Source organism: Siniperca chuatsi, linkage group LG14 (assembly GCF_020085105.1).
Source record: "Siniperca chuatsi isolate FFG_IHB_CAS linkage group LG14, ASM2008510v1, whole genome shotgun sequence".
In the NCBI taxonomy this organism is placed as follows: domain Eukaryota; kingdom Metazoa; phylum Chordata; class Actinopteri; order Centrarchiformes; family Sinipercidae; genus Siniperca; species Siniperca chuatsi.
Window position 1 is genome coordinate 16,090,968 of NC_058055.1, and position 10,156 is coordinate 16,101,123.

General features: G+C 38.9%; 1 protein-coding gene across 2 annotated transcripts; it reads left to right on the top strand.

The window, feature by feature from the left end:
* Positions 1-681: 681 nt before the first annotated feature.
* On the top strand, positions 682-5,456 carry nsrp1 (nuclear speckle splicing regulatory protein 1). Of its 2 annotated transcripts, none has more exons than XM_044223278.1 (7): positions 682-793; positions 1,970-2,060; positions 2,272-2,328; positions 2,461-2,589; positions 2,874-3,081; positions 3,444-3,546; positions 3,655-5,456. In XM_044223278.1, exons 1-7 carry the CDS (start codon positions 714-716, stop codon positions 4,463-4,465), a joined length of 1,479 nt encoding a protein of 492 aa, XP_044079213.1. In that variant the 5' UTR covers positions 682-713; the 3' UTR covers positions 4,466-5,456. The 2 variants fall into 2 exon arrangements, with proteins under 2 accessions (XP_044079213.1, XP_044079214.1); XM_044223279.1 differs by lacking the exon at positions 682-793 and adding an exon at positions 850-1,201.
* Positions 5,457-10,156: the final 4,700 nt, after the last annotated feature.

The window sequence follows — 10,156 nt, forward strand, 5'->3', positions numbered from 1 at the left end:
GAAGACTAAATCATTCAAATTCCAGTAATGAATGGAATGAATTATCATCATAATCATTATCTATTGACAGAGTTTTAAGTTAAGAATACTATTCCATCTGTCTCCAGATTAATTAAGTTTTGAAGTCTTCAAAGTTTACATTTATCTCGTATACAGTATGTATAACTTCCTTTAGCAAACTGGCATTTCACAACTCGGACCTGGAGAAACTTTCGACTTTTATTTCTCTGAATTTAATCATGAAAGTTTCCTCTGTATGAAGGACCCGAGTGTTGCCTGGAGTAGTCATTGTTTTTATTTGCGAGAGTGATCAATTAGTTACACTTTGGAGCAATATCGCCATCTATTGGTACGCATAATCGTAATAAACACAACACCTCTACCATTTTAACTTTGTTACAGTAGGCACAGGGATCTATGGCTTTTTACATCACGGTATTTTAGTTATTTTCTAATAGTCCAAATATTCACAGATATTACACATGTTCACAGCACAAATCAGTGATAAATCACATTTTATTCATCATGGTCACTTGCACACATCTGTCAGTGGAAGTCCACACATTCGCAACAAGCTGTAAATCCCATATTTAGGTAATATCAGCAAACGTTATAAATATTTTAAATAATAAATAAATTATAAATATTGGTCATGTGTGCGGTAGCTCTATTCACATGGCTGCTGAAATGTAACCTAGCAGAACTTGCCATGTATGAGTTTACTAAAGTATTGTGTCGAATCTGTCGTGCTCGTTCACATTCAACAGAGCAAGATGGCGGCCCCTACAAAACAGTAAGTTGCAAACATGCTAACGTGATTATTATAGTGCGTGATTAACATTAAACGACAACTGTTTCACTTGGTTGTGGTTGTAGTTACAGGCAACTTAATTTACTTTAGCAGCTGTGGTGTTACAGCTCAGGGTTATTTGTAAAAAACGGTGGCTCGTCCATTGCAGCTCCTGCTGCTAATTAACGAAATGCTAACGTTACGCTAACCTCGCTTATATATCAGCTAAGTTAGTTAACGTTTACAAAACTGGAGTCCGTTTTGTTTATGCAGTGCTTCAAAACTTCACCTTTTCATACTTGCCATATATCTAACAACTACTTAATTTTACCAGAAACACCCCAGTTTTTTCTTTCGATTTTTGCCTAATCAATGACACACTGTCAAGGGAGAGTTAATACAACTTTAATAGTTAAGTTAACGTTAGTTGTTTAAACTGCGGTTAATTTGGTAGATTTCGCGTAGGTTTTAGGCGTTTCTTTGTTTCTCTTTGTGGTGCAGGGCGTATTGCACTATGAAAAGTGTCCTTATCCTTATGTTTGTAGAAAGTCACCTGTCTCATAAACAAATAGCTGTCCGTTAAAACTATCTTATAAATATAGCTGCTCTTGCCACTGGGAAATGGAAAAGGAATTAGCTCTTTGCAAATTGCTGACATACAGTATTTGGCATGTATAGTGCTTTGATACGAATTGTGTTGTCTATTTCTAAGATAAACTTACTTATTTCTAAGAAAAACGTACCTGTACTACATATATGATGTTGTGCATGTATAGCTATATGCCATTTCTCATACATATGCAACTAAGAATATTCTTTACTGTTAACCTGTTTATATATTTATGAACCTTACTTAACATATTTATGATCCTTACCGTTAACCTGCTTATGTTTTTGGCATTGTGTTTATTTGGATTGGCACCTTATTCATAGTTGATATTTGCACTATATTTGTACTGCTGCACAACAATTTCAAAATCTTTATCTAGATAGTTGTCGTCAAAATGAGGTATTTAAAAACTCCACTTCAGGGTTTGCTGTTCATTCAAATGTCAGATGCAAAGCCTTTGCATTTGTCCCAGTGAATTATTACTTGTGAAAGATTTACATGTGAAATGCATGTACAGACTACTTTTATAGGACAGGGTTTAAGAAGCCTTGCTTCCTGATTGTCCACAGATACGGGCTGATCTTGTCACAGAAGAAAGGAGCGTCAAAGACAGCACTCCTGCAGAAACCCTCAGTATTTGGGAATGACTCAGATGATGAGGTAGGTAAACATTTAGATTTGTTATAAACAGGGCAATGCAATTTGTCTCGTCATTCACCAATTACTGCTTGTACATGTGATTCATTATTTTCTCTGTTATGGACATTTAATAGATTTCTGTAAAAGAAATAAAAAAAACCTTACCCTGGTTGGCATTTTAGCAGACGTCTCCAAATATACTGAATGTGTTTTGTTATGTTATGTTCCTCAGACCTCAGTTGGGGAGAGTCTGCAGAGAGAAGCTGTCAAAAAGAAGATGATGAAACAGGTGAGAGGAAGAACTAAAAAACTTTGTGACTTGAGTCCACTTAATGCTATAAACGTAACTTTTTTTACACTGTCATTCCTCTGTGATTTACAAATCTCTGATCTTTGTCTGTCTTTCTCTCTCTTTCTAAAGACACGTTTGGAGATGCAGAAGGCCCTGGAAGAGGACAGTACTGTATATGATTACGATGCTGTGTACGATGACATTCAAAACCAGAGACTCGAGAGCAACAAAAAAATTCTGCGAGGCGCTGACAAAAGGGTAATCTCACTTATGTTGAACACTTGTATACCTCCATTTGTCAACACTTGGACTTGACCTAATGGTTAGAAAGACCGTCAATGAGGACGCTGCATGAGCCAGCATGCACTCTGCTAAAATATGTTGGAGCAAGACACAGATTCCCTGTGCTGTGGTGCTGCTTTTTTGCCAATATTGTGTTCTGACATCCGGCTGGTGAAGAAAAAGCGTGAGTTAGTGTGAGCTAGAACATCCTCATGAACATTAACTTAATTCATTTTTTTGTCTGTGTCTCTTTATTACAGCCAAAGTATATCCACCAGTTAATGAGAGCAGTGGAGGACAGAAAGAAAGAACAGGAAAGAAGGGAAGAGAGGAAGATCCAGAAGGAAAGAGAGGCAGAGGGAGAGCAGTTTGCAGATAAAGACGCGTACGTCACCTCTGCCTACAAGCAAAAACTGCAGGAGCAGAAGGAGGAGCTGGAGAGAGAGAAGAGAGAGGCAGTGATGGAAGGTTAGACCGATACTTTACAACTATTTTTAGGCTGCAGGCAGAACAAATTTAGTTGTAAGTGATATGGTGAGACTTTAAACTCCAGACATTTGAATGTATCTTAAATTGGAATTCCCCAAAGCAACTTTTCGTAATCCATAAGCAATCTGGATATTGTAAAAAATTGAAAAAAGCCTAATGGTCTTTCAGATATTTTATTAAAAGCAGAAAAACTTTATTGTGCCAGTGCGCTTTGGAGAAGCATCTCCTTCCTTAAGACACACAAGGGTGAATTGAGATAGATAGACTTAAAATGTGGAAAATAGGCCACTTTATGTGAAACAATGTAAATGATTTGTTTGAATTATTTTTGTTTTGCTTAGCTGCTTTGGATGTGAAGAAACAAAAAGACCTGAGCGGCTTCTACCGGCACCTGCTGAATCAGACTGTAGGAGAGGAGGCGATACCAGATCGCTCAGCAAACAAGTCAGTCATAGCTCCACAGTACTTGCTCGTCCATAAACACGAGCACACACATATTTTTAAAAACTATTCGGAGCCTTTAATTGTATCTCTCTGTTCCTGCTTCCACAGAACTCAAACCTCAAAGGTTTCAAAAGACACAGAGAGGACTTCACCTGTTCCCTCATCTACATCCCATGATAATATCCCAAGTTCATGCAGCGACAGTGAGGAGGGGCATGAGCAGAAGTCTGGGTTTAGCAAGCCTGCGGCAGGCTCTGCCCACTCGAAGCGCCAATACAGACAGAGGTCGCCTTCATCAGGGAGCGGAGAGGAGAAGGAGAGAGAGAGGGAGAGAGACAGACATAAGAAGAGCCACAGAGATCAAGACAGAGACAGAGGGACAGAGACAGACCGAAACAGGGGAAGGGAAAGGGATGACAGACATGGAGGAAGAAGGGATGACAGGGATAGAAGGAAAGACAGGGACAGGGACAGAGGCCGAGGCAGAGAAGATGACAGAAGCAGAGGCAAGGGGGATACAGAGAGGGAAGACAGGCACGGGAAGAGGGAGAGGAGCCCAAAAGAAAGAGAGAGGGATAAGAATGGGGAAAGAGAGAAGAGGAGGAACCCAGATGAAGACAAGCGGAAGGACAAAGATCTGGAAGAAGAGAAGGAGAGGAGGAAGGAACCAGAGAAGGAGAAGGCAGTGAAGAGGGAAGAGAAAGATCCAGAAAAGAAGGAAGCAGTCGGAGAACACAGAAAGGAAAAAGAAGATGAACAGAGACAGGAAGGCGAGGAGAAAGAGGAAATGGAGGAAAAGGCAAACAAGTTTGCAAAACGCAGCACAGATCAGACTGTGAGTTCGGCAAGAGATAGGTACATGGCCAGACAGATGGCACGCTCGGCCTGTAAGACCTATATAGAGAAGGAGGAGGACTGAGAGCTGTCCAGCACACGACACAAACATCCCTAAATTGCACACAACCTTTATCTTAATTTTGAGGACATGGCTAATGTTTTTCTTTTTTGTCAACAAATCCCATGAAAATACTAAAACCAATAATGAGTCTTCTGTCAATACTTTCTGACCTCCTACCCTGTTACCCAAGCCCATTGGGCTAAATCTTTAAAAACTGGTCACAAATACAAAGTTTCATTTGATTTTCTTTGTCATTTCCTTAAACAGCTGCGCACTGTAGTTTTTAGCAAATGTTCTTCAAACAGGAATAAATAGTACATTTGTTGGGGCCAATTTTCAGCCGCGGATTAATATACATTTGGTACACTAGTGAGTATTTACTGCACTAGAACCGTGTATTTGGAATTGACTCAGAATAAACTACAGTGCCCATGTTCATTCTAATGAACGAACATGTCACCCAGTGCAGTTGTGAGGCTCGGTGATGTTTTTTTTATAGTTTTTGGACAATAGAGGTCTGTGGAACAGAAAAATAAGCTACATCAGGCTGTGGCTACACAGACAATACTTGATAATCGGATCAATTCATTGTTTTAGTATTTTCATGGGATTTGTTGACAAGAAAAATATTGAATATTGCCTGCCATATCCTGTAACTGCAAACTCCACCACACACTGCAGTGGACAGACTTGAACAGCAGAGCGTGCTCATGGTCTTTAGTGACATAAGAGAAAGACCTGGACAATACATTCATTTTTTTGTTTTTATTTGAATAGGTGGATTTTTGATTTATTATTGTGAAAGAAGAATGCTGACTTGTAAATATGAGTTTTGACAGAGAGCTTCTTGTAACACCACATACAGGAATGAGTGTAATATAGGAAATTTTATCTTATTGCTTAATTTGGAATATGAATGAGCCAGTGATGTTGTGTTTGATCAATTTTGTTGAGGTTTTGTATCTTTCTGGTGTAGTCAGTGATGAGTTAATAAAATCATTTCTGGTCCACAGTTTCTTCTGTTGCTTCCTGTTTGTTCTACAGTCATTAGCAATTTGATGTGTACAAGAATTAAGATTTCAGCTCATGATTCAGAAGGTAACAACGTTTATTCCACAAGGATTATTTGATCACAGAAACGTGTTGACGAAAGAATAACGGGCAAATACAGAACTTATCTGTAAAGTTAGAGCCTGGTATTGGTTTCAGAGTATAAACACACTGTGACAGGGATCAACATGGCTGCTTCCTCATGACTATTCATGCATTTAAGTCTTTATGTATAAATGTTACAACAGCATACATTCAATTGAGTTTGAGTTCAATTGAGCAAACTCGTCACTTGGATCCAGTGGTGGAATGTAAGTAAGTATAATTACTCAGTGTTCTTAAAGTACAAATTTTGTACTTTGCTTGAGTTTTATCATCTCATGCCACTTTCTACTTGTACTCCACAACAATTCAGAGGCAAATTTGGTACTTTTTACTCCACTACAATTATTTGACTTAGTACTAGTTACTTTACAAATTAAGAAAATGTGAAATATATGAAAATGTTTAAGTACAGGTGAAATGGGACGGTGTGGTCTCTCATTCGTCCAGGAGTGTTCCATCATAGAAAAGGTTTCAGTCGTAGTCATCTGGACACTGTTTTCAGAATCAAGATGTCTCGGCTCCCATCTGGAAGTCATTCTCAATTGTGAAAATGGTCTGGGAACTCAGATATTTAAGTTACTCTGTGTTGCTTAGGCCCTAGGGAGGAGTCTTCCTGAGTGTCTGCTGTTTACCCTGCCTAGTTTCACCTGAAACTGACCTTCTTTTGTTTCCATGATGGCTCAGTAATCAGGCCTATTGTTTTCTGGCTGCACCTCCCTCATCACTGTTAAGTACCTGATTAGCATATGATTGGCTTGACCATGGTGTTAATACACTGTGGTAAATGGTTGGCAAGTTGAATCTCAGACCACCATTTCTGTTTAAAGAGGGGTTTGCTTTTTTCACAAAAATGGCTTCTTTGACTCCTCTTTCAAACCAACTCTTCTCTCTACTTAGAATCTTCACCTCACTTTCTTCAAATGTGTGGTTTGTAGCTTTTAGATGCAAATGCACGGTGCTCTGCAATCCCGAGTTGGTGAAATGATTAGTCAATTAATCGATTGAAAGAAAATGAATGGAAACTATTTTGATAATCATTTTGATAAACATTTCATGGCTTCAGCTTCTCAAATGTAAGGATTTGTTGCTTTTCTATTTTAATCATTTTAATTTATTTGTAATAATTTTGAGGTTTGGACTGTTGGACTGATTGTACTTAAATATTTTTACTGAAGCAGGTCTTTTACTTGTACTTCCTCCACCACTGCCTGTATCTGCATCATTATATCAATAAAACTGAATGTATGTTCGACCAAAGTCCAGTGATCCCAAACAACCTCAAAACATTTCTAAGTTGGTTTCATTTGTGTTTGTGCAGATCGCAGACCTCTGCTGCATATATTAACATCTGAGGTTAACATCCGAGGCGTGCACAGTGAGGTGGTAAAGCATGATGAAACAGGTTTTGTGCCAAGACAGGATTTTCATTTCATTCTTCACAGGATTCACCTTCGGGACCTGGCCACTTACTGGTCAAACACACATTGACAGGTGTCGCAGTTTTGGATTCCAGATGTGACTGTCCAGATGTGAGAAATGGTCGATTGTCGATATTAAACATTTTCTGCATGTGGAGGAGAGAGCCAATCACCAATCAATACTAACAGATTTTTGTGAACATACCAGAGAGAATATATTTGTATCATGGCATTTTTAAAATATCTATGAATGAATTTGAAATCTTTACATTTGAAATGTATCAATGATTTATTTACTGTCATTTATAAAAGAATACAAGTGGTTTATTAATGATTAGGCTACTGCCATCTGTTAGCACTATGTATAAATCATTCAAAATTGCAAATGGTCTGTAAATATTAATCTCATCATGGATTCATAAATTACAGGTGACTTACTATAGATTTATGATGTATCACTGAATTATTTATTTGCCATTTATAAGTCCATAGAAATTGTTTGTTAACAATTAGTTCAACATCAACTAGAGGGTTATAAATGACTGTTCATGATCATTATTATAAGTGTTAACATACATCCTACACCCCCCAACAAAAAGTGTCTGTATTTCTGCTGTATTTCTTCAGGTGTCTTCACTCCACCTCTGCATATGTGCAGGGAAAGATCAATTACTCTCCCTTCTCCAAACTGTGGAACTCGATCAGTTCTCTCGAGTTGCTGAACTCACTGACTTTTAGAGGTTGCTCATCCTGGAAGAGCGAAGACAGAAGCTGCCCCTTGAGTGCCTGTAAAGATTATAAATGGGACATTTTCTTTAATTTATGTAAAATATTAGAATAATATTGCTATATTGAGACTCCTCCCATGTTTCTTTTCTGAAATTGTTTTTCAATAGAAATTATTTTAGTTTACCTCAATGGCACCTGTTTAGAGTGAAGGATGAGGAATATCAGATTACATACTTGATAATTTTTATAATATCATAAATACACAACAAGTCTGTTGAGACTGACTGACCACTGCTCAGTGTGGCATGGACAGCGATGTAGAGCTGATAGTCAGCCAACCAGCCATGCTACTTTCAGGCTCTGTGTCTCCACTGGAAAGACAGGGAGTCTGGTGGAACTAGCTGCTCTATAAGACGCTCACCACTGTGTCTGCCATGCTGTTTATCGCCGTTATCGTTGGCCCTAAATATCTTGTTAAAGATGTAGTGTGTTGGATTTAGTGGCATCTAGCAGTGAAATTGCAGATTGCAACAATTTGAATACCGGTCACATCACCCTCCCCTTCCAAGCGTGTAGGAGAAACTATGGTTGCCGCTAAAAACACAAAAGGCCCTCTCTAGAGCCAGTGTTTGGTTTGTCCATTCTGGGCTACTGTAGAAGCATGGCGGTGCAACATGGTGGCCTCCGTGGAAGGGGACCCACTTCCTATGTAGATAAAAATGGCTTATTCTAAGGTAATGAAGACTCAACGATTTTTATATATCAGATGATTATACACTAATGAAAACACTTTGCAGTATTATATTCCATTTCTGCCAATAGCTTCTCCTAAATGTTACACACTGGACCTTTAAGCTCAGAATATAAGACAGTTATCAGTGGGCCCACGTGTCTTAGCTACTGCAGAGAAATAAATCGTGCAATGTTGTTTTTACGCCAGCGCTTATCAGGCTTGCTAATGCTAATATTGCTAGGAGCTCTGTATGAAAGGCACAAACTGGGACAACATTTAGCCAGTTTTCTGCTTTTTATGCTACTTTATATACCTGTGGGGGTCAACATATGTAATAGACCTCAGAGTCTTGCCTATTTCGTCACGGTTAGGTTAGAGAGGAGAGAGAACTGGGCTGAACTGAACTTTCAAATCCAAGCAAACACTTATAAGCTACTTTTGGGAAGAAAAAGCAGTTTTTACACACAATGTGTGTGTTGTTGGAAGAATCACCTGTAGAGTTGTCAGAAGGGTCGTTGTTTCCGGAAGTCTTTCTCCCCATTCTGCATTCCCATTTAAGTTTTTTTTTTGTTTTTTTAAACATCATGAATGTTACTTCATAGAAACACGAGCCTGTTCCGGGTGAAGTAACGATCCTATAGGTTTGTGTTATCACCACCTTTTATCATTTTAACTTTGTTTATGAGAAATCAAGTTTTGTCTGTCATTTTGGCATGGCGTACATTTCTAAATACTACAATACCCATGAGCCATGGCCGCCGTTGCCTGGGAGAAGAGACCAGTCAGAAGCACGAATAAGAGCCTTTTCGAATTCAAAACACTTTTGTCACCATAGTTGCGTAATTCAATCAGAATTGACACCAAATTTAAAAGTGAACTGATTTAAGCTGCAGATTGTTTTCAGTTTTCTCAACACCATAATCTTTAGCTTCCACCATACGTTAGTGGCGCCTGTAACAGGATGTCCTGTTCAAGACAGGATGTCAAGATCAGACAGTAAATCAGGACCCACCTTAAGTACCTTATCATGTCAGATGTTTTTGTGCTTTAGCAGTACACAATCCCACAGGAAGTTACAATTCATCAAACTACCACAAACCAATTGACACACAGTACACCTGGGGCTTTCTGGAGGCCCCTGGGGGTCCGTTACTCACTTTGGGTGTATGATTAGTATTACATAACCCACACCTGCATGTGCATTCCCCAAACCAGACAACCTTATCATCTGTCTTCATTGCAATTCTGTCACTTCTGCTCAGTAATCAGCTGACTTATCTAGCTCACAGATGTCATCAATCACTTGCTTGGAAGAACAAGAAATGCTGTGTAAAGTACAAACCTGCTTGACTTCCTGTCACAGCGAAGGCATGATGGTCTTCCAGACCAAAACTTATTCTCCCGAAACAGATGCATTTCACAAGTTTATAGAGGATGATGATTATTTTTAAAAACAATCTCCATGTCTTAAGTAACATTTATTCTTCTTTTCCCTCCATAAATGCTACATCCCATCAGGTCAGATGAGCTTTTGGACAGTGTGTGTGAAGTCCTTGAAGGCTTCAGGTGGGTTGCCAGTGATCATCTCCATAAGATCCACAAACCCTGAAGCACAAAATAAACAGGCACCTCCGAACGTGCTGATTTTGTGGTTTTGTCAAGAAACCACAAACAGGT

Bases quoted from the DNA above. Each gene is read 5' to 3' on its own strand.
- nsrp1 (XM_044223278.1), top strand. From the start codon at position 714: ATGAGTTTACTAAAGTATTGTGTCGAATCTGTCGTGCTCGTTCACATT. The intron at 2,329-2,460 runs GTGAGAGGAAGA...CTCTTTCTAAAG, and splicing joins AAAAGAAGATGATGAAACAG to ACACGTTTGGAGATGCAGAA. The intron at 2,590-2,873 runs GTAATCTCACTT...TCTTTATTACAG, and splicing joins TGCGAGGCGCTGACAAAAGG to CCAAAGTATATCCACCAGTT.